Here is a 24,277-nt window from a genome sequence, read left to right as displayed (position 1 = left end):
TCCTCAGCCAGCAATGAATTCTGCGAATTGAATTCCACAGAGTCTCCAAGTTGACAGATTTGGAGACCCCGCATGGCTGGCTGAGGAATTCTGGGAATTGAAGTCCACAAGTCTTCAAGTTGCCATGTTGGAAGACTCTTTCTCAAGACCCTGCGAGAAAATCCAAGTACACAATATCTACTAGGTATCTTGTCCACATGCTTGTTCCGACCTTCCCAAAATTGCAAAAGGTTCAAGGGATCACTTGCCTTTTGGAAGACATGCTGGCTTATTTTCAATTACTGCTTTTTCTTTTCTGTGAGCCACTTCTAGTCAGGAGGCTGAGATAAGATGCACCAATCTATCTGAGGCCTTATCCTTTCCTTGAGTTAAACCTCTCTGCAGTTTGAAGGTCCTTCACCAGTGGAAAGAACATTCTCTCCGATTAAAAAACAGAGTTAGAAAAGACCTCATCTTCTAGTTCAAATCTCTGTCTGCCCAAGCAGGAGACCTACACATTCTGGACAGATTTCCGTTCCACCTCTTCTTAAAAGCTTCCAGTAATCGAGCATTATTTGGCCACCTCACCCTTCAAAACCCCTGCTGTGTTTTCCTTATCCACTCGGATCCAAACACGCCATCACTGCTGGACAAGCTGTTATCGAAATTCCATCTCTGGCATGGTTCATTTTCTTCCCAGGTGGGGCTTCCGTGGGGCCTACCACATCAACACCCACAGACCCATGGTCCTCCAGCATGGCTCCCACATCCCAAGGGCAGCCTGCTCCTGATCCTTGGGCTCCAGCGTCCACTTTTTCAGATCCCTGGGGGGGCTCCCCTTCTAAGCCTAGCACCAACGGCATGGCAGGTAAGGGTGAGTAGTCGGGGTTTGGGCACCGGATGCCGGGAGAAAGGGAGGGGGAGGGGGCGGTGTTTCCGACTGGGTCGGCTGAAGGGGAAGGACTCCTAATTCATAACTCTTCCTGCTCCCAGCTAATCCTTCTGCCCCATCCTTCCTCTTGTGCCCTGTTCCTCTCCCAGCTGCCAGAGGCTTTGAGCAGTTTGATGACAGGGACAGGGATGAATTCTCTGATTTTGACAGCCTGCGCCCAGCACTGCCCAAATCTGGAAGCAGCACAGGTCAGCCTTGCTTTACCCACTACCCACCTCCCTACCCTTTCCAATGCATGGTTCCTAATGCTCCACCCCAGTGTGTTTTTTTCAGCCATGGCAGCTTGAAGATGCGTGGACTTCAGCTCCCAGAATTCCCAACACGCAGCCAGCTGGCTGGGGAATTCTGGGAATTGAAGTCCACGCATCCTCAGGTTTGCCATGCTTGAGAAACACCGCTCTAACCTCCCTTCCCTCTAACCTATCCAGGCCAATGGTTTGGGAACTAGATGACCTCTAGCTCCCCTGGCATGAGAGAGAATTTGCATGCTCCTCCCTTTGATTCCCTCCCTGTATCCTCTAATCTTGTTTGGACATTGGTTTTCCAAACTACATGTCCCTGCATGTAGTTCTAAAGAGATGGGAAAATAATTTAATACTTTAATTAACAAAAAAACAAAAAAACACCCTCTAAAATGTGGGGAAGTAGGGGGTTTGTTTGTGGTTTTGGGAATGAGGGCAAAATGATTGTGGACAGCCATAAACCAAGCACAATTTCTTACATGCCCAACAAATTGCCCTGTCTAAAATGGAGTCTGTGTTTTCCGTCCATGTTCTCTGTGCTTCTGGATTTTTACTCCTCCCTCCCAGCCCTCCTCTCTCTTCCTCTCATTTCTTGTTCCACAGGTGAACTGTCCCTCTTAGCAGGGGAGGTCCCTGTTTCTCAGGCTGGCAGCGGCAAGGACAGCCCCTGCGCTTTTGATATGGCTGCCATGGTTGGGTCACTGCCAGAGACCTGCAAGCCGATGCGTAAAACCCCCGAGTCGTTCCTGGGTCCCAACGCAGCCCTCGTTGATCTGGACTCTCTGGTCAGCAAACCTGCTGCTCCATCCAGCAGCACCAAGGCTTCAAACCCTTTCCTCGCCCCTGGTAAGAGTTTGTAGGCTTTGGGGTGTTAGGGGCTGGTTAGAGGAAATAAAGGGGTTCCTACTCGTTGCTGTGCTGAAGGAGAGAATCAAACTTGGCTTGAAGTGTAGGAAATCGGTTCCATTGCCCTGGTTTCACTGGGATAGAAATGAAAAGGGATCATCTTTGTCTGGATTAATTACAGATAGTCCTCGACTTACGACCACAATTGAGCCCAGAACTTAGGTTGCTAAGTGAAAAATTTGTTCAATGTGTTTTGTCCCACTTTACAACTTTCTTTTGTCAAGTGAATCTCTGCAGTTGTTAAATTAGTAACATGGTTTGTTAAGTGAATTTGGCTTCCCCCATTGACTTTGCTTGTCCGAAGTTCGCAAAATGTGATCACATGTCCCTGGGACACTGCAGCCGTCATAAATATGAGCAAGTTGCCAAGTATTTGAATGTAAGTCATGTGACCATGGGGATGCTACAACGGTCGTAAGTGTGAAAAATGGTAATAAGCCACTTTTTTCAATGCCATTGTAACTTTGCACAGTCACTAAAGAAACTGTTGCAAGTTGAGGACTACCTGTATAAGCAGCACTGAAATCAGACTAGCCAGATGGTGAACCCTATGGTACATGTGCCAGAAGTGGCATGCAGCGCCATCAATCCGGGCATGGGAGCCATTGCCTGCTGCTCTTCCGGGTTCCGGCATGCTGGCCAGCTGGTCTTCACGCGTGTGGGAGCACTAGAAATCTGAAGGGCAGCCGCCTGGTGCGCACACACATACTGGAAAGATAACCTTTTGGTTTCTGGTGTGCACATGTGCACCGGCCAGATGGTCTTTGTGCACACATGAACACCAGAAACTAGAAGACTAGATAGCTGGTGTGCATGCACGCGCCCAAAAATCTGAAGATCATCTTCCCAACATGTGCACCAGGTGGCTTGTTCTTATGGTTTCTGGTATGCTATGTGCATGCACACACACACACACACACACTCCCATTTCGGCACTTGGTGCCAAAAAGGTTCGCCAACACTTGTCTAGTGGTTAAGGCACCAGGCTAGAAAGCAAGAGACTGTGAGTTCAAGTCTCGCCTTAACCATGAAAGACAGTTGGGTAACTGGGCCAATCACTAGGAGCCTTTGAATTATAGTCCCGCCTTAGGCATGAAAGCCGGCTGTGTGACTTTGGGCCAATCCCTAGGAGTCTTTGAATTAAAGTCCCGCCTTAGGCATGAAAGCCGGCTGTGTGACTTTGGGCCAATCCCTAGGAGTCTTTGAATTAAAGTCCCGCCTTAGGCATGAAAGCCGGCTGTGTGACTTTGGGCCAATCCCTAGGAGTCTTTGAATTAAAGTCCCGCCTTAGGCATGAAAGCCGGCTGTGTGACTTTGGGCCAATCCCTAGGAGTCTTTGAATTAAAGTCCCGCCTTAGGCATGAAAGCCGGCTGTGTGACTTTGGGCCAATCCCTAGGAGTCTTTGAATTAAAGTCCTGCCTTAGGCATAAAAGACAATTGTGTAACTTTGGGCCAATCACTAGGAGCCTTTGAATTATAGTCCCGCCTTAGGCATGAAAGCCGGCTGTGTGACTTTGGGCCAGTGATGGTTCCTCAGCCCTATCCCACCTCACAGGGATGTTGTTGTAGGGAAAATCGGAGGAAGGTGTGTTAGATATGTTCGCCACCTTGAGTTATTTGTAAAAGGGGGATACAGATGAATAAAATTTAAATTCTTTTTTGACACAGCTTTATCCCAATCTGATTGCCCGACAGAATGCTAATTAGCAAACTCCCATTGGTCTCAGCTGTGAGAATTATGCGGTGTGGTTCCCAAAAATATTTCAAGAGTAGTGGTTCAGGTTTTGACTGTGGAGATCAAGATTCAAGTTCCCACTTCGCTTTAGGATAACTGAGTCAGTCACGGTCTCTCAACTCAGCCTACGAAATGAATGACTCCCTGTGTGTCATCTTGAGCATCTAAAGCAGAGGTCTTCAAACTTGGCAACTTTAAGACTTGTGATCTAAAGCATGTCAAATTTGATGGCATCATGTGACATGTTGCGACGTTTTTTGCCTTTGCGGAGCTGGGGTGCACATGAAGCATCCGGCCCCTGGGCTGCCAGTTTAGCACCCTTGAAAGGAATCTGTACGAAATAAAGGTTGTAAGACTATAAGGTAGAAATTTCTTTTATCTCGGTGGTTGGCCATTTGGGGAAAGCTATCTGGAGGTTTTATTCCTAGAACAGAGTTTGCTGGCACTGAGCAAGGCCAGACTGACAGGTGGAACTTTCTAGAGCAGTGTTTCTCAAACCTGACAACAATGTGTAGACTTCAACTCCCAGAATACCCCAGGCAGCATGCTGGCTCAGGAATTCTGGGAGTTGAAGTCCACACATGTATTCCAGCGTGACCCGTCAAAACCGCAGTCCACAAAAGCGCGATCGACGAAAGCACGCATTTGACGTCATCACAGCGCGACGAAAAAAATTAAAAATTGAAATAAAAATAAAATTAAAGCAAGCCGATTCACATAAAGGTAAGGGTTAGGGTTAGGTTAAGGGTTAGGGTTAGGTTTAGAGCGTTAGGGTTATGTTTAGCGTTAGGTTAAGGGTTAGCGTTAGGTTTAGCGTTAGGTTAAGGGTTAGGTTTAGGGTTAGATTTAGGGTTAGGTTAAGGGTTAGGTTTAGGGTTAGGTTTTGGGTTAGGTTTGGGGAGGTTAGGGTAAGGTTTTCGCTTTATTTTTACATTTTTCGACCACAGCGCGATGTTTTCGTCGCGCTGTGATGACGTCAAATGCGCGCTTTCGTCGACCGCGATTTTGTCGTCCGCGGTTTTGTGGTGGAATCATATTCCAGATGCCAGGGTTGAGAAATACATTTCTAGAGGATGCATTAGAGCAGGGTTCCTCAGCCTTGGCAACCTAAAGGCGTGTGAACCTCTGCCAGGTTGAAGCGACATCCCCTAATAGCCAGGCCTCAGGATTTTTTTAGGCCAGGAGGAGGCCCTCTGGGCTTCTCTGTAATGATCCTTTCTTTTCTGTCTTCTTGCCTGCTGCAGGTTCAGCTCCCGCCCCATCTGCCTCGGCCACCAATCCATTCCAGGCAGCGGCAGCCACCCCGCTGTCACTCAATCAGCTGCGTGTCAGTCCAGTACTTCCGTTGTCCCAGCCAGCGCCACCAGCGTTTCCTGCCACGGCTCCAATGGTCTCCGTATCCCCCATGGCTCCCGGGATGCCCTTAACCTCTGTTTCCCCCATGATGGCGGTGCAGCCCTTGGGAGCTGTTCCACCTCTGGGGCTGCCTGCCATGGGGCTGCCCCCTCAGAGCCTGCCCCCTGCCGGCGTTGTTCCCAGCAGCACTTCGGCCTCCACCCTGGGGAGCACCAACCCCTTTTTGCTATAACGGGGAGACCTTTGGCCTGGTGTTGACCACCCAAACATCCCCTTTTGCCCTGTGTTCCCCCATTGGCAGTGGGGGCCCTCCTACAGCAGCCACCAAGCAGGGGCAACTGGATTGGGGTGGGAGGGAGGTGGAAGGGAGGGACTCAAGCCCTTGCAGGCCCTCCACCCACCATGTTGGGAGGTCAGGAGAGACTTTCTGCACATTGATTTCCCCTTTCTCCCCAGGCCTGCTCTGCGGGGACCTGGGAGGATCTGTTTGTACTACCAAAGTTGAGGGAGCCGCAGTGGCTACACCCAGTGACTAATTCAATGGGGAGGAATCTGGTCACAAAAGCAGAACTGGGGGAAGGGGGCTTCCTTAAAAATGATGTTTGAATCCTCTCCCACTATTTTTTTGGGGGGAGGGAGTACCTATCTGGGAGGTAATGCCAGATTTGGAATATTGATATTCCTTTTTTTTTTTGTTTTTTGTTCATCAATCTCTGTCTTCTCCGTTGTGGAAGGCTAGAAGAAAGGGAAATTGCTAACTTCCTACCTCTGTGATGCTCCAGATGAAATTATTTGGGGAAAGGAAGACATAACCTTTAAAAAAAATTTTTTTTCCCCTTAAATACTCCCTTCCCTTCCCTTTTGAATGTTTGTTGCATCTTTTTCAACCTCCCTTTCTCCCCACAGCCCCTTAGCTGGGACCACTTTCTCTGGGTTTGGGGGGGATTCCCCCCCCTGAGGAAGTAGGAGGTGGTGTGGGGGGGGAGGCGTAATAGGAACAATTGACACCTTAGAATACATCTCCCTCTGTTCTTAGGGTCAAGGGGGATGCCACTAACTTTAATGCCAGAGACCAAAACTAGGTCATAATCCTAGGCCGCTCGACCCCTCGTGCACCCACTTTCTGCAAAGGATACGGACCCCCGGAAGAATATCCTTTTGCAAGAAATGCAGGATCTTGCCAACGCATTGAGTGGGTCAACGGTGGGGGAGGACCTTGAAACACTCCACGCAACCTACTGTGAAGGGAAAACCAGGCGTTCTGAGATGCTAGAAAGGCTTTAAAGGCAAAACTCCCACCCTGGACCACGACTAGACTTTCTTGGCCCGTGTCCTGGAAGGCCTGGAGGACGGAAGCCCCTGCTGCGTTTTGGATCAGCAGGACCTAAAATTCTCCGTCCTGGTCTTGCAGGCCACGGCCAACTCAACCGAGGAGACGAAGAAATCTACCGAAAACTGTGCGGCTTGGTGGCCAGCAGAGTTGAGCAGCTCCTCCTGCCTCCGGCCCAGTGACCTTCCAGGCACGGCCTGCGTGGCAGCCTCCTTCCGTGTCTTTGAGGGTTGGACGCCCTGTGTGGCCCACCAGGAAAATGCCACTTCTCAAGATGCCCAGCCAGAGAAGAGGCCTGTGCTTCAACCAGCGCAACTCCGAAAGAGCCTCGGATCTTCTTGGGACTGGCGGGGGGAGCAGAGGGAGGGACAGGAGATGTTGGGTGGTCACTTTTTACCCCTTCTACAGCAGCAGCAGCAGCAGCTTGGTGGGGGGAAGGGAGTCATGGCTGTGTGTGTTTGTGAGTGTGTGCGTATGTGTATGTGTTGCTGCTTTTCTAAATTCTTCTTTGATGCTGGGGAGGGGCACTCGTTAGCACCCAGGACAATCTGTTTGGCCTTTATTTTCTCCCCCCCCCCTCCAAATAAATTCTTGGAATGCGTTTCCTATGCCTTCCTCAGCCACCCCACCCCACCCATCATGCTGGGGTTGATTTCTCCCCCCCTCCCATATCAGTATATTTGAATCATTGTGTCATTTGTTGGGGGTGGGGAGTGATTTAGCTGTGTGTGACCCTCCCCCTTGGCTGAGTCCCCCTGCCTCCATTTCCCCCTCCCAGGTTTCTAACCGATTCTGGTATGCTTCAGAAAAAAAAAATGCTATTACTGAAATGTAATAAATGGAAATTCTTCTATGGCACCCAAAGGCTTCGGCCCCTTCGAGATTTGTTTTGTATGGAAAATGGCCGCGGAGGGAGCGTTGGACTACTTCGTATAGCAATAGCAATAGCACTTAGGCTTATATACCGCTTCAGCCCTCTCTAAGCAGTTTACAGAATCAGCATATTGTCCCCCAACAATCTGGGTCCTCATTTTACTAATCTTGAAAGGATGAAAGGCTGAATCAACCTTGAGCCGGTGAGGATCGAACTGCTGGCAGTCGGCAGAGTTCGCCTGCAAAACTGCACTCTGACCCCTGCGACTGGCCCTTCCCATCACAAGGTTTCCCTGGATGGCAGTCGGGAGATCAGCCCAACTAAGAGAACAGCCCAACTAAGCATGTTGTGTCTTTGGCAAGCAGGGAGCCCCTCCTGAATGACTCTTCCCCTTTGTGCGCCTTACCAAATTCTTGGGTTTGCGGCGGGTGGAAGAAGCAAGGAAAGAGGCCGGCTAAGCCAAGGTTGCGCGGCTGCACAAGTTACGAAGATATAAAGTTGTCCTCTCCGTGCAAACAAAACAGAAGCACACAGCCTCCTTCCAAAAGGGAAAAAAAAACATTCTACAGATAGTCCTTGACTTATGATTGGGATTTGAAGTTCTGATGGTCATTATCCACCCATTCCTGCCGTCACGTTACCGAACGTCAGGCGGTTGGGTTGCCTTTATGGTCGCGGCCTCTCATGGCCACAGGACTGTTTTTTACAATGACTGCTGGTTTTTGGCAAAACTGCTCCCAGCAGATCATTGCTTCACTTAATGACCATGGTGTTAGCAACTGCCACAAAAAAAGGTTGTGATATTAAAGTTGGTCATATGACCAACCTGTTTTATTAAAGAGGCTCCATGGCAGTCATAAGGTGAGGGCTACCTGTATGTTGATTCAGGAGGGCCAGGGTGAAAAGTCTAATCAAAACAAAACTTGCTTCCAGCTGTCATGCAGGCCTTAAGAAAAGGTGTGGCAATTTTTTATTGCTATTTCTGTTTGGGTTTCTTTTTTTTCCTTTTGCAAAACCTTATTCCTGAAGATAAAGAGCATTGCAGAAATTCTCCTATTGCTGGCACCAAAATACACTTGGAATGATTGTTTAATAATAAGCTGATAGGGTTCATACAACATGCTAAACTACAGATAAATTTATAGATTGCTCAAATCCATCACGTGGCTTGAGGCTGCTCTGAATGAACTACCCCCCCCCAAAAAAAAAAGATAATAAAATGGGTCTTTTCACATCACCTGTTTCATGGCGGTAAAATCCATTTATGGTCATAAGGTGAAGACTACCTGTATGTGGTTCACTTGTATGCTATACAGATAATGCTCAACTTACAACGGTTCATTTAGTGACCATTCAAAGTTACATCGGCATTGGAAAAAGTGACATGACCATTTTTCACAAGACCACTGCCACATCCTTCAAATTTCAGCCGCTTGGTAACTGACTCATATTTATGATGGTTGCAGTGTCCTGGGGTCACGTAATCACCTTTTGCTACCTGAGAAGCAAAGTCAATGGGGAAGTCAAATTCACTTTACAAATCTCTTATTAACAGCTGCAGTAATTCACTTAACTGTGGCAAGAAAGGTAAAAGGGCAAAACACACGTAACAGCTGTCTCGCTCAATGACAGAAATATTGGGCTCAATAATAGTCGTAAATTGGGGGATACATATATATATAAAAAAACAAAAACACACACACACTATGTGGGCCAGCCATTATCAACCTGGTTACCTTCAGAGTGGCTCGGACCATTACCTATGGCTGGTAGAGCCAGCTGTGATGACAAGAGTTGTATTTTCAAACTACCTGGAGATCTTGAAGGAATGAAAAGAATTTTGTTCACCCAGCATGGATCTTAGTCTGGTTATCTGGTGTGGGAAGATATCATGGTAGCCCTAAGATCCTCCTGAGCCAAGCATGTGTATATGATTGAAAGATTTAAGTCACTTGGTATTGGCTAATTCTGCCCTTAATTAGTTTCTGATTCATGATTGAATTTTCCACCTGAAATTGCGTGGGTTCTCTCAGGCTGCCCTGACTTAACACACGCTGTGAAGCTGCAGGTGAAAAGATGTTGCAGAGTGGGAAGAAATAATTCCACTTACTTTCCTTCTGTAAACTCTTTAATTTTGGGCATCATTAGAAGCTAGGAGGGCTTGGTATCTTGAATTCTGGAGAATTGGGCACATCGTATTCTGGAGCATTGGGCACGTCGTATTCTGGAGGACCGGGCATGCTGAATTCAGGGGGGATTGAGTAGTATGGTACTGGAGGAGTTGGGGCGGCCTCCTCTGAGCTTCCTGAAAATTCTGAACTGTCTTCACCATCATCTTCATTGTCTTTATCATCGTCTTCATCTTGTGATTCAGTTTCGTCTGGTGTCTTTTTACGAAAGCAATACCTGCAGCATGGAGGAATTGTGAGTGCAGCCTTAAACTGCTCCATTCTACCGTAGGCCATGAGTGAAACTGAATAGCAAAAGTACCCCGCAATTACAACACTTTGCACTGTCTTGTAATTATCACCACTTGTGACTTTCCCTGCCAGCTTCCTTAAGCAAAGTCAGTGGTCTCAAGTTGTTCCCATTCCTGCCACTTTATTGCCCGCCTATGCTCTGTAGTGTCCACCCACAGCACTTACCCACCCACTTCCCTGTGGGACTCACCTACACTCCATAGTACACCCCTCCCCCCATAATCCTTGTAGTCATGCCACGTCCTTGCTTAACCCGTGTGATCCTGCGTTTTTGATGCTAAGCAGTGCATGCAAGTCATGTCACACTTTATGACTGCATCGTTTTGTGATGAAAATTCTAGTCCCAATTCCCATTATCACTCAAGGACTACCTATATAATAAAATATAAAAACGGTTTATCAAATTGTGGAAGTGTTCAGATTTCAGCTGGACGATGTCAATAAACTGATTTACCCCCACACACAATGCACACCATGATAAGTATGGGTGATTTCCCCACCAGAATGGCGAATGGAGTCCAGATCTTGGTCTTGCACATTAAGAAAGGTTCAAAAAATTGGGTTCAGAGAATGCAACAAAAGTTAAATCCTACAAGAAAAAAATGGAAGGAACTGAATATATTTATCCTTGAGGTTTTTTTGCGGGCGGGGGGGGAAACGGATGAAATAAAATAGGGCTTTGGAAATACCTTGAAATGAATTACAGGAGAATGAAAATGGAAGACTAAAGCTGTGAGAAAGCAAATTTCTGAATGTAGAGGGAAATGGCAAGAATGGTCAATAATTGAATCTATTTCCCAGAGAGGTAATGTGCATCTCTTAGGTTCAATAGCCTAAAATGATCCTTCCAATTCTGCCATCATCTGATTCTGCAAATGCTAAGCAACTCACCACAACGCAACTCCCAGTACCCCCAGCAAGACAGTAAGGGATATCAACACGGCTGCAACAACATTGGGTCCTGCAGAAAAGGGAAAAGCCGAAATAGAAACCTGGCATCGTTTCTGTGAATATCTCTATGAAATAAACATATCTCTAGGACTTCAGTTTTTGAAACTTCCAGTCAAGAAGCTCATTCTAGTATGGCCAAAGCATTTACATTGTGAAGATCCGTAGTTTTTCCTTCAGTATTAGAACAGGGGTGTCCAAACTTGGGAACTTTTAAGACTTGTGGACTTCTAACTCCCAGAATTCCCCAGCCACCCATGCTGGCTGGGGAATTCTGTGAGTTGAAGTCCACAAGTCTTAAAAGTTCCCAAGTTTGGACACCCCTGTATTAGAACATGGAAAATTTCTTTATGGGAGATTTATGATCTTGCAGGCACAAGTTTCTTGGCAGGATTGCAGAAGGTGGGGGATTCAGGGTGTGTGTGTGTTTCTGCCTGATTCAGTTAAGGGATTCAGTAATTCTGAAAGGGAGAGGGGGGATTTTCCACACATCGCCAAAACAAGCAATAACAGTAGCACTTAGACCAGTGGTGGCTAACCTTTTCGACACAGAGTGCCCAAACTGGAGTGCTCATGCCAGGGCACCGGAAACCTGAAGACTAGCTGGCCAGTGCTCCTGCGCCTGCCAGCCACCTGGTGTTTGCATGTGCCAGAGTGCTGGAAACCCGAAGACCAGCTGGTGCCCCGGAAATGACAAAAGCAGCTAACAGCGGCGCACATGTCCACAGAGAGGTTTTACAGAGTCAGCCTATTGCCCCCAACAACCTGGGTCCTCATTTTACCAACCTCGGAAGGATGGGAGGCTGAGTCAACCTTGAGCCTTGTGAGATTTGAACTGCTGGCAGCCGGCAGTCAACAGAAATAGTCCTCAGTGGAGTGGATGTGTTATTGAACCAATTTTTCTTCTTTTCTTAAAAGCGAGCAAGTGAAAGGGAAAGAGTGAAGTTAAGACTCCCTTGATAAGGGATCCAAAGTGAGTGAAATAATTCTATGGATTGGTGAGGGATGAAGGAGAAGCTTTGTTGTAATTTTTATCCTATTCCATTATTTCTAGTTTTCCTCTCTGTGTCTGAATTAATTCCACAGCAATGTTGTGAAATGGATGTAAACTGAGGAGTAATCTAACTGAGGTTGCCTAACAGGTTTAATAGCCTAATCTCTGTGTCATCTCAAAAATCCTAGGTTTTACCATAGCCCCAGAGACCAAAACCTTTGCGTTTTAAAGCAGCTTTTTTATGAGTCACAAATAGGTCGATATATCTTCCCATTGCTGCTATTTCCCTCTTCATCGCAGAGAGATTCTGAATTTATGGGTTTCTTAGATATCTAGCCCACCATTATTGGATCTCTGCATATTTTATAGGTGCAGTTTGTTTCAGCAGAGGCAAAGAGAGATGGAGAAGTTAGGGAATAAGGGAAAAGAGATGGCAAAAGACAATTACCTGCGCATATCCTGAGGTCAAAGCAGGAAGCCTTGAGAATTTGGCAGTTTGTGCATTGTGCCACTTCATAAGGTCGAAACCTTGATTCGCCTGTGGAAGGGATGGGGGAGATGCTATTAGATTGACCCTTCATATCCTGTGCAACATAAATTGCCATGTTCTCTGCCAGACTTGCCCTATCTACAAGTAGAAGATTAAGTTAAACAATAATACAAGTCGTGCTTTAGTACACATGAAATGAGCAACCACACTTTGCAAAGGGAAACAGTTCAGTGGTGGGATTCAAATTTTTTTACTACCGATTCTGTGGGTGTGGCAGGGCAAGGATAGTTTAAAACCTCCATTCCCACCCTACTCCAGGGGAAGGATAGTGTAAAATCTCCATTTCCACCCCACTCCAGGGGAAGGTTACTGCAAAACTCCCCATTTCCTCCCAGTCAGCTGGAACTCGGGAGGCAGAGAATAGATGGGGGCGGGGCCAGTCAGAAGTGATATTTACCGGTTCTCTGAACTACTCAAAAATCTCTGCTACCGGTTCTCCGGAACCGATCAGAACCTGCTGAATACCACCTCTGAAACAGTTATTATAATGTTTGAATCCCAGCATAGGTTCCTGGATGAACAATCAGGTTTAAACCACAAATGGCATGATTGAAACTTAAACCATCCTAAATGTGTTTGGTTGTGCGGTGGGAGCTAGTCTGTTATTATCAGTATATCTGAAATAATCCAAATCACATGCAAAGCTGATCATGTTTTAGGTCTAGATTTAATTATATTTAGAATAGACTTATTGAAATCAATGGGGTTTTACTGTAATTACAAATTGAAGCTTTGCATGTTGCAATGGATTTGCTCGAGGTCTGCACCCATTCAGTGAATTTAATCAGCACATTATCCATTTCGCCTTTAGAAGTCCAGATAAAATTGACTCAGTCAATCTAGAATTGTTGTCCTGTCCCCTCTTTGAATCCTTGTCCAATTAATTAAAAATATTTTGGAATACACTTCCTTTTCTCTGTTGTTTTGGACACTAGAAGGCCAAGTGGATGGTAGCCATAACTTGATCACAAACCTGAAGTGGTTGGGGCGGGCATTACTGGCCCTTTGACTCTCTTTTTTGAGTGTTCTAGAAATTGAATTAGGTGGGTTCCTTGAAAGATTCAGACATCAGTTTTGCCAAATTTTAAGGGGCAGGGGGAGAAAAGAAAAAAATGTGCTGCTGTTATTCACAGATTTGCTGACAAATTTCAATTCTAGAGACCGTGAATAAAAAGATGGAGAACAAGATGTAGACTATTAGATACCAGAAACATTGGTAACGGTTTACACCAAGGTCCTCTGTTCCGGCGGGAACAGAGATTCAATCTGATTGGTTGAAGGGTCTGACAACTCCCTATAAAAGGGCTGCTGTCAGACTGAACCTTCGCTAGATTGTACATAGTTGACTTGTGCTAATAAAGAGCTGTTTGCTGTTTGTCCTAAACATGCGACGCTTCCCCGTTTAGCGTTGGGGCCGTCTTCAGCCATGCATGCCAAATGGAACCAAGGCACCCATCATCTACTACTCATGAACATTGTCTGCTGCTGAGCGGAACTACAGCCAACTGGACCGTGAGGCTCTGGCTGCAGTCACCGCCGTTAAACGGTTCCACGAGTACATCTACGGCTACGGCCGTGGCTTTGAACTGATCATGGACCACAAACCATTGCTGGACTTGCTGGCTGGGGACCAGCCTACTCCTGCTTCTTTGTTGCCACTAATGACCAGATGGACAATCTTCCTCGCAGCCTACCTGGCTCTACCTTGGGGCATGCCGACACCTTGAGTCAATGCCCACTTCCTGAACTGCTTGCAGACCCTACCCCTGAGATGCCAGTCCTCCTCCTCATTGACTGCCTTGAAGCTGGTCCTGTCTTGTCTTGTGACGTCGCCCGCCACTCAGCAAAAGACTCTACATCCCAACTGGGTGTGGAGGGGGTGGCCCAAGGGGCCTGTGGGGTCTGAATTTAAAATGTTTTATTACAAATGTGATGAACTGTCAGTAATAAATGGTTGTTTACTGGGGGGGAGGAACCGGGTCGTTGTTCCACCCAAACTGCACATTGCAGTATTAGAGGCATTGCACGTAGGGCATCCTGGAATTGTCAGGATTAAATCTTTGGCCAGGAGTTATGTGTGGTGACCTAACATGGACAGGGAGATAGAAGAATGTGTGGCTACCTGCACACCGTGCCAGGAGTCCAGACCAGCTCCCCCAGAGGTGCCCACTAAGGGGTAGGAACGACCTTAAGCACCATGGTCTAGTGTGCACGTAGATTTTGCTGGTCCTGTTCACAGCCAGACTTTCATGGGAGTTGTGGATGCCTACTAAAAATGGCTAGGAGTAGTCCTCATGACCTCTACCATGGCAGAAGCGGTCATCAAGGCACTACGGAGACTTTTTTCCACTCACGGCCTGCCCGTTGTCTTGGACTCTGACAACAAGCCCCAATTTACGGCCATGCAATTCGAGACCTATTTAGCAGCACAGGGAATCACACATGCCCTGGTCGCCTCATTCCATCCGGCTTCCAATGGTCAGGCGGAGAGAATGGTGAGATCTGCAAAAGAAGCCCTATCCAGGATGGGCCTGGGAGATTGGCAAACATGGGTTGATCAATTCCTCCACATACAGCACATCACGCCGAGTGCTACCACTGGTAGAAGCCCTTCTGAACTTTCAATGGGTCACTGGCTAAGGTCCCACTTAGACCGGCTATACCCAAACTACTCTGCCGCATTGCCCCCAGATTCGACCGGCAAAATAAAAAACTTTAGCGAAGGGGATCAAGTTTATGCCCACAACTACGCTGGAGGGACTCTTTGGATTCCTGCCACAGTAATAGGCATCACCAGGCCTTGCTCTTACCTATTAGAGCTCAGGGATGGTCAAAATTGGAGACGGCACATTGACCAACTCCATGGCCGCATCTCCAACTCCAGTCTTAGGCAACCAGAGGTAACTCCTGCATGAGTTAGCCAAAGCCCTACCAAAAAGGAGCATGAATCCAATCCCAAAGGTACCAGGGCACTTATCTGTAATTGTTGCAGGCCCACAGCAAGTTCCGAACGAACTGGCTCCAGAAACTCCAGCTGTGGTCTGTGAGAAATTCCAGGAGTTTCCACCTGGCAAAGCCGTGGAGACAACAGGTCCATCCGACCTGACTGAAAAACACCCACTAACTGAACTGCGCAGGTCTGGGCGGGCCACCAGAAAGCCCGCCTACCTGCGTCACTATGTCACAAGTCAGTTGAGCCCATCTAAGAGGGGAGGGGTGTTAGATACCAAAAACATTGGTAACGGTTTACACCAAGGTCCTCTCTCCGGTGGGAACAGAGATTCAATCTGATTGGTTGAAGAGTCTGACAGCTCCTTATAAAAGGGCTGCTGTCAGACTGAACCTTCGCTGGATTGTACATAGTTGACTTGTACTAATAAAGAGCTGTTTGTTACTCTGAAGCCTGAGTGTGCCTTCATTCACCCGAACCAACATAGACCAGTGGTGAAATTCAATTTTTCTTTTACTACTGATTCCGTGGGTATGGCTTGGTGGGCGTGGCAGGGGAAGGATACTGCAAAATCCCCATTCCCTCTCCATTCTGGGACAGGCCAGAGATGGTATTTGCCACTTCTCCGAACTACTCAAAATTTCCGCTACCGGTTCTCCAGAACCTGTCAGAACGTGCTGAATTTCACCCCTGATGTAGACCTATCTAGTTTACGTGCTCAGCCTATGATCTGTATAGACATCATTACATTTGTAAAACATCTCCATAAGTCTGAGGTATTAGTTCCCTTAATTCTCAACTACTATGAGGACTTGTGTGAATAGTCCAACAGTTTTGGAAATATTGGGGGGTGACGACACTGCTAGAATTTCAAATAAGAATTCTGCTTTTTCCCCCAGAGTGTGGAAGGTGAACAATTTTTGATTCTCCACTAATGGATTTCAGCCTGGTCAGGCTAGCTGCTCGAGAGATTGCCCTGCCCTGCACTTTAGAGTAGAGAGTTCATTTTGCAGTTAGGAGACCCAATGTACTCCACCGTTACTAATAGGTGAAGATTCATACACAGGATCATGGAGAATTTCTTTTGAAACGGCGTTTCTTGGGCCAGAAGGATTCATGTCTGGCCTGTTTAGGCAGATGGACTCACCACAGGAAAAACTGCAGACTGTGAAGACATAAAATGAAGAGAAGGGATGAGCATCGGAGAATGAATTCCAGCAAATTTCTTTCACTCCTGGTCATAAATTCATTATCCTGTCCAAAATGTTATTCCCCAGGCCACATCTTGAGTTGTCTCCAGCATGTTCCATTGCTCTAACTCAGTATTGCTCAACCTTGTCAACTATAAGATGTGTGGACTTCAACTCCCAGAATTCCCCAGCCAGCTTATGCTGACTGAGGAATTCTGGGATTTGAAGTCCATACATCTTAAAATGGCCAAGATTGAGAAACATTGCACTAAATCAGTGTTTCTCAATCTTGGCAACTTGAAGATGTCTGGACTTCAACTCCCAGAATTCCCCAGCCAGCAAATGCTGGCTGGGGAATTCTGGGAGTTGAAGTCCGGACATCTTCAAGTTGCCAAGTTTGAGAAACACTGCACTGAATAGTCTACTGCCAACTCTCCTACCCATCACATATGTTGCTTCTATTTTGATTATCCTGAACAACTGGCTGGCTTTGTATTTATTGTTCTAGCCAGAAAAATGCCGTTTCACAAGTTATGTACAATGTAAGTGGCTTCTTGAGTCGGTGAAGAGAGGTGTCAATGAAAAAATTAAACCAACCTCCTTAAGGCAAATATTGTTTCTTGAATCCTATTCATTCCTCCTGAAGATGCTTTTTCTGTTCTGAAAGGACTCATGAGGTAAAGTATTTCTCTGACTCTAATATCTAATTTGGTCTTTTCGGGGAATGAGGGACTTTTTAAATTAGCTTAATTGTATCCTAAGAAACATTAGGTTCTATGCATTGGCTAATTATCCTGATTTAAAAGGGACAATTCAATTTTTTGAAAGGTTGATCAACTCAACTTCTTTCCACTCTGTAAAAGCAAATGCCTATGGAGATTCTCAGTCCCAACCAGGTCATGGTTGTCCCAAAGGATTTTTTTCAAGACACAACTGGACTGTCTGGTTTTTCTTTGAAGAAGTTTCACTTCTCATCCAAGAAGCTTCTTCAGCTCTTACTGGATAGTGGGGTGGATTTATACTCCTTGCAGACAACCAATTTCGTTGTATTTAAGTACAATGACAATAAAGATTATACTTAACTGGTCATTTGCATCCTTTTAGCAGGTCATTAAGGTCACCTAGAGTGTATCTGTGTCATCAGGACAGGGGTGGTTTCTTGCCAGTTCTAACCTCTTCTATAGAAGAGGTTCCACAAATCTACAGTGCTGTTTAGAACCGGTTCCAGCTCCCTCTCCTTGCCCATCCGAACATCATCAAGATGAAGAGCAAGAGAAGGAATTCTGGGAGTTGAAGTCCACCAGTCTTAAAGCTGTCAAGTTTGAACACCCTGGGTTTTTTTTCTAAAGGAATAGTGGTGCAAGGGTCTTGTAACTTAAGCTTTAAGACTTGGGTGCTTCAAATGCCAGAGTTTCTGAGCCAACATTTTGGTTGCTAAGCAAGAGCATTGTTAAGTGAGTCTCACCACATTTTACAAGTTGGCCATGCCCACCCAGTCACATGGCCGGCAAGCCACTCCCCCTGGTCACATGGCTGGCAAGCCACTCCCACAAAGCAGACCACACCTACATAAGATTTCTAAAAAAAATTCAAACCCACCACTGCATCAGAGTAACCTGAGTGGTGCAAATTGGTGTGGAGCCTTCTTCAAATTGTTGAAAGGACTGTGCTATAGACTGGAGACAGATGATGTCGTATCCCTCACTCAACAGAGTGTTGAACAGCCTTCAAATAAATAAATCAGAAAGTGCAATTGCCTCTTGAAAAAAGCACCTTTGGGGTTCTCTAAAAGCAACACACAGCCAGGCACCACATAAATAGTATGCATAGAACCGCCTAGTGCACACATTCTGGAGAGAAAGAAGTTCTCTGTGGATGGGCTCCAGCACAAGTCTGAAAGCTTGGAAAACTAAATCTCTGGTCCCAGTGACCAACTTAGATTGGATCCTGCAACATTATCCCGGGACAGAAGACCCAACACAACCACAGAATTAAAAGCAATTCTGTTTATTGATAAACATCCCATTGAGAAGGTGTTGACTTTAGAGCCATAGATAATTCCTCCAGAACTGCAAACTATTATTTGTTTGTTTGCCTATACTTTGCCTTTATTTTTATAAATAACCCATAGCAGCACACAATCAATAATAATTTCTCCAGGTTTCCTCAAAACAACAACCCTGTAAGGTGAGTTGGGCTGAGAGAGAGTGACTGGCATTCTAGTCATGCCTTAACCACTAGTCCAAACTGCCTCTCATCAAACTACATTGGAATTTCAAATGTAGTAATTACAACTGGACTAACTCTGCTGAGTAACAAGGTCTTCAGCTCAGCATCCTACCAAGAAGCACAAACACAAATGTTTTAATTCCTCAAAAGCTTTAAAAACAATTTTTCCTCAGAGCTGAGTTGATGCAAAGAACTGGTATCATAAGGGATCTGTTTTATCCATCTGGCAGTCATCTGTATTCTCGAAGGCTAGATCTTGTAGCTTGACTAATGTTTTAAAAGATCTGTTCTTCACAAGATGATAGTTTTGTATTAGAAGGATCAATGATCGGGTTCAGCACGTGACTGCTTTCTGAATGAACAGAAATTGAAGAATTTGTGAGAAGGAAACAGAAGAAAAGGCACCTACTTTCCTTCACAAAAAGATTAGATGCTTCTTCCAAACGCTTGATGAAGTCTGCTTTTTCCAACTCTGCTTCCTTCATCAGGACTTCACGATCTTTTGGTAAAAAGAAGGGAGACAACAGAGGCCAAGATTTTTGAGATATAGAGGAAGGACCAGCTGCTTCAGGCTGTGGAATGTAGTGCAAACAATGGATAAATCAAGTATTCTACAAGAGTTTATTACAATTTCTTGAAAGGACAATTGGATTTTTCATTAATAAGTAGGAGGCAATTAATGAATGCTTTGCTTAGATTAACCAAGAGTAGTGGTTGGAATTTGATCACTCCTGATCAAGAATATCTAAAATTCTAACTGGAATGAGAATTGAATGGAATTCTTAATTGAATTGGTTTGTTATTAATTCTTAATTGTCCCAAAGGTGCTTTTTCAGGAGGCAACTCAGGAGTGAAATCAACTTACCCTTTGCTACCGGTTCGCAAATGTGAGCATATGATAAACTTGGACGGTTATCTGTGTCTTCAAGTTCACCTGAATAGTGCTCCTGATTGTAAAAGTTGACTTTTAGCTACACAATTTGGGATGAACACCCTTTGAATGGTGTGGGAGTAGGAATTGATTTCCAGAGGAAAAACTGCAGACTGCAGGAACTAAGAGCACCAAACAGGTGACCAAGAGGACACAGCTAAACCTCCAAGTGCTTCAATGACCCTCTAAAAGGATGCAAGTGTCCAGCTATCTTCAAGGAATATAAATCCTTCCATTCCCCAGTATCCTTTAAGAGCTGAAGAAGCTTCTTGGATGAGAAGTGAAATGTCTTCAAAAGAAAAAAACAAGAAAGTCCAGTTGCCTCCTGAAAAAGCACCTCTCAGGCTTGGAAGCCTGCCACATATTCAAACATATTCTACTGTGGGAAACTGGGAGGAGGGATTGCATGGAGCATGGGAGATACAGTATGTAGCCAAAATAAAATTCCTTCTCAGAAAGTCAAGGTCATCTTGTACCTGTATCTGGACGGATGTGGGTGGGAGGAACTGGGTGGTGAAAACCTGGAAGCTTTCAGATTCGGGTTTTCTTACATGTGCCAACATGGCTCTTCTAATAAATTGGAACTTTGAGGAATCCCTAGCCTTGGACTCCTATTGGATCGAGGATGCTATTTGGAACCCTGACATTCTTAATTCTTAAAAAAGAAACTTTGGGACAACCATGACCTGGATGACTGAGAATCTCTACAGAATTCTTAACTGCATTAGTTAAAATTTTGCCCACCAAAAGATGAACACTGTGTATGAGTTTAATTAAGGGATGAATAATATTTAAGAGGTGGAAGCCATAATTAAGTATCTACACTTTTCGAAAGACCAAAAGGGGACATTCAGCAATGGTTCCAGAATGGATCATCTCCATTCTCACCCTAACACAAGATAAATCTCCATTCGGGTGAGCAAAATATATCAATCTATGTTAGGGTGAGATTTAAGAGTGAGGATGGCTGTAGATCTCTCAGTGGCAACTTATTCCCATACTTTTACAGGTAGTCCTCAACTTACAACTGTGATTGTGGAGCCTGGAATTACAGTCATTAAATCATGCCAGTTGTTAAGCAACTCACCACATGACAATGCCTGAAATTATAACCTTTTTTGTAGTGATCATTAAATAAGTATGCTGGTTGTAAAGAGAACACGATAGTTATTAAGCGAATGCTGTGGTTTTAAATAAACTCATTGTCTGCAATGGGTGCCTTTTGCTGGAAACCAGAAGTAAATGCCGGTTTTTGACAAAAAACATAAATTATGCTCATATAACCATAATTACTAATTAAACTAATTACACATAATTACACTACAAATGGCCATAAATGAGACCCCGTTGCCGAATACCCAAAATGCAGTTACAAGACAGGGTGGGTGGGTGGGAGGGAGGTCAGGTATTGTAACTTTGAATGACACCTGAATGATCAGTCGTAAGTCGAGGACTAGCTGTAAAAGCACCTCAAATCTTGAAAATCGGGCCATTTTGTCACTACATGACCGGAGGGAGACTTTTGGGGGCAGCTGCATGCAGGATGAACTTCATACACTTCTGATTAAGAAAAATGTATGAGATGCCAAATTAATTTTCTTGAAACAGAGACAAATTTCTTGACATTCAGGAAATGTCAGGGCGATGTTTTTCGACCTTGGCAACTATGAGATGTGTAGGCGTCAATTCCCAGTATTCCCCAGCCAGCCATGTGTTAGGAGATACTATAATAGCATGAGATCACAAGCGATTTGTAAAAGGACAAAGATAATTCAGTTCCTACTTTCTTGACTTTTCTGTATAATTAGCTCGAGATGATGAAAGAGATTGCCAGCCTCCCGTTCCATATGTTCTCGTTCTGCAGGAAGAGGCAGAGACACACAAAATGATGTTTGTGGAAACTTGTTTTATCAGATTTTCCAAGCGCACTCTTGCACTCTATCAAAAGTAACCAGGACTAACTTAGAACTTATCCTACTACATGATGGAGCATTTTCCAATTTAATACTCTTAAAAATAACTAGGGTTGCAATGCCTACTAGTATTCTCAGTCAGCATGGTCAAACACATTAGAGCAGGGTGTCCAAACTTGGGAACTTTAAGACTTCAACTCCCAGAATTCCCCAGCCAGCAATGTCTTGAAGTCTTAAAGGTCCCAAGTTTGGACACCCCTGCATTAGAGGATGCCAAGTTGATGAAGGTCATTCAACTTGTGTATTATTCACTCATGGTAAACCCAAAACTAAACTAACACAAACATATTTTGCATCCATGTAAGACTATATTTAACGGAAATAACATTTTCTTTTTTTATTTTGTCTGAAAAGGATCCCTGTTTTCTCAACCATTGCAGAGAGTTTTTAATATTTTCTACAACATGCCTAGATCATCTGAGGCACATGAAAAGCTGTGGCGTGTTTGTTTTGGTTTTTTGCCAATTTCAAGGAATGCATTTTGGAACATCTGGAATATGCATAGAGCAATGTTCCTCATGCAGCATCCCCTGCCTGAGTCCTTCATTGGTGTGAAATAGCAAACAGATTTTGTGTTACACATTTAAAAATGAATATTTGTTTCTTTTCTTTTCTTTTTCCAAGTCATACACATTTTTAATGAAATCACCAATAATTTTCTCAAATTCAGGCTGGTCTGTCTAGAATTCCTGATTGGCTGGAAATCTTACACAGATAGTTCTTGACTTATGATCACAAATTGAGCCCAAAATTTCTGTTGCTAAGTGAGACATTTGTTAAGTGAATTTTGCCCCACTTAATAAACTTTCCTGCCACCGTTGTTAAGTGAATCACGGCAACTGTGTAATTAGTAACACAGTTGTTAAGTGAATCTGGCTTCCCCATTGACTTTGCTTGTCAGGAGGTCCCAAAAGGTGATCACATGACCTTGGGGCGCTGCAACTGTGATAAATTTGAGTCAGTTGCCAAGCATCTGACATGACATGGGGATGCTGTAACGATTATAAATGTGAAAAATAGTCATAAGTAACTGTTTTCAGTGATGTTGTAATTTTGAACAGTCACTAAGTGAACTATTGTAAGTCAAGGACGACCTGTATAAACTAGCTTGCTATGATTTCCTGACAGTTAGAACAATTAATCAGGGGAACAGAAGTTGCCTCCAGAAATTGTGAATGCCCCAACACTGGAAATCTTTAAGAAGATGTTGGATAGCCATTTGTCTGAAACAGTATAGGGTTTCCTGCCTGGGCAGGGGGTTGGACTAGAAGACCTCCAAGGTCCCTTCCAACTCTGCTATTGTATTGTATTGTATTGATGTGGCAGTTTTTGCCAGATGACATCTTCAATGTTTTAGTATCTATGTTGTATTACGTAATCCTGATTCTTTCTGTATGTAGATGTACAGATATTTTATACATGATCGTCAATAGTGATTCTGGCGCGCATAATATGTTCTGTTAATACATTTTGTTCGGGTTTAGTAAGTTACAACTGACTTTAATTTGTCTCCAATGACATTTTAACATTTAGAGACAACCCTAAATTTTCATTAGATGTTAACTACTGTGAACAGCCTATATTTTGATGCATTTCCCCTAAACAACAATAATCCAACAAGATGAATTTGAGAAAAATGCAAAACTGTTTTCTGAAACATTAAAATGTTATTATTTTCTTATCTTTTCTTATTATTGTTTTAGAAGAGCTAATTTTCCACAATACATTTTAACTCTGGCGGATTTTCTTCAACCTTAAATCACTCAATGAAATCATTATGTTATAAGCGGTGGTGGGTTCTGGATCCCTTCACAACCAGCACGCTGCGACGGGGCTGGGCGTCCACCACGTACATGCATGCTGCGCGCTCATGCACACCCATCAGCTGCTCAGCGGAGCGTCGCACAGGCGCCTTGCGCTCCATGCGCATGTGCAAATGGCCCAGTTGGATTAAATACAGGTAAGGAGGGCATCTGTGCGTACCGGGGTGTACTGGCCATAACTCACCACTGGTTCAAAGTACTGGGACAGTTTTGTCTCTTTGTGAGCCACAATAAAGACTAATCATTCATTCATTCACATGCGTAGATGTTTGTGTTTTTTAAGAGCACTTTTTTCAGCTTCTACGCTTTCTCTTATACAACCTCCAGCACAAAACAGACACCAAAACAGACTTTGTGTCTCAGCTAGGCACACAGTCTGTGATTCAGAAATTTCACGCTCATCAGAGGTTCCTATCAGAGGCAACCCTGCTCAGGTCTTCCCTTAATGTTATATACCCAAATATCCACTGCCATACGAAGCAAGCTCTTTAACATTTCCCAGGAAAAGTGTCCCCAGCTGATTAGAGGCTGCTGAATCCTTTTGCAGCAGTAAGTTAGCATCGTAAATAAAATATGCAGCAGCATCTGGCCAGCAACGGAGGCAGGTACCAGCCAGTTTCACGGGGACTGCCCATAGAAGTAATCCGAGCAGAGAGGCTGTAGCCATGAGAACCAGGAATCAAAAATAGCACTTCCTCTGCCAATGTGACATCAGCAATGGCTTATGCATCATGGAACATTACTTCCTGTTCTATTCCTAGCATCACAAATGCTCACACCCACTGCCTAGTGATTTGTTCTTTCTCCTTGGCAACGTGTCCCAGGGTCACGGAG

General features: G+C 44.8%; 2 protein-coding genes across 14 annotated transcripts in view; one reads left to right on the top strand and one right to left on the bottom strand.

The window, feature by feature from the left end:
• Positions 1-7,359, top strand: part of EPN1 (epsin 1) — a 52,241-nt gene extending 44,882 nt beyond the window's left edge. For 8 of the 13 annotated variants that reach the window (XM_087713943.1, XM_087713944.1, XM_087713941.1 and 5 more), the window contains 4 exons: positions 680-847; positions 973-1,119; positions 1,777-2,019; positions 5,060-7,359. In XM_087713943.1, coding sequence (XP_087570069.1) covers positions 680-847; positions 973-1,119; positions 1,777-2,019; positions 5,060-5,403 — 902 coding nt within the window. In that variant the 3' untranslated portion in view covers positions 5,404-7,359. Of the gene's footprint in view, positions 1-679; positions 854-972; positions 1,120-1,776; positions 2,020-5,059 lie in introns of all 13 variants that reach the window. The other 5 variants (XM_087713946.1, XM_087713949.1, XM_087713950.1 and 2 more) reach the window with 3 other exon arrangements.
• Positions 7,360-11,966: 4,607 nt separating this feature from the next.
• Positions 11,967-24,122, bottom strand: TEX51 (testis expressed 51; the record flags this gene model as incomplete). Its single annotated transcript, XM_087714675.1, has 5 exons — positions 11,967-12,335; positions 16,445-16,462; positions 19,126-19,215; positions 21,431-21,505; positions 23,900-24,122. Coding segments are annotated over 5 exons (612 nt in total), but the record flags the coding sequence as incomplete, so codon positions are not given.
• Positions 24,123-24,277: the final 155 nt, after the last annotated feature.

This window comes from Thamnophis sirtalis, unplaced genomic scaffold (assembly GCF_051295495.1).
Source record: "Thamnophis sirtalis isolate CommonGarterSnake01/CBP01778 unplaced genomic scaffold, rThaSir2_p1.2 scaffold_4, whole genome shotgun sequence".
NCBI classification, from domain to species: Eukaryota; Metazoa; Chordata; class Lepidosauria; order Squamata; family Natricidae; genus Thamnophis; species Thamnophis sirtalis.
This window is presented reverse-complemented; position numbering and strand designations above follow the sequence as displayed.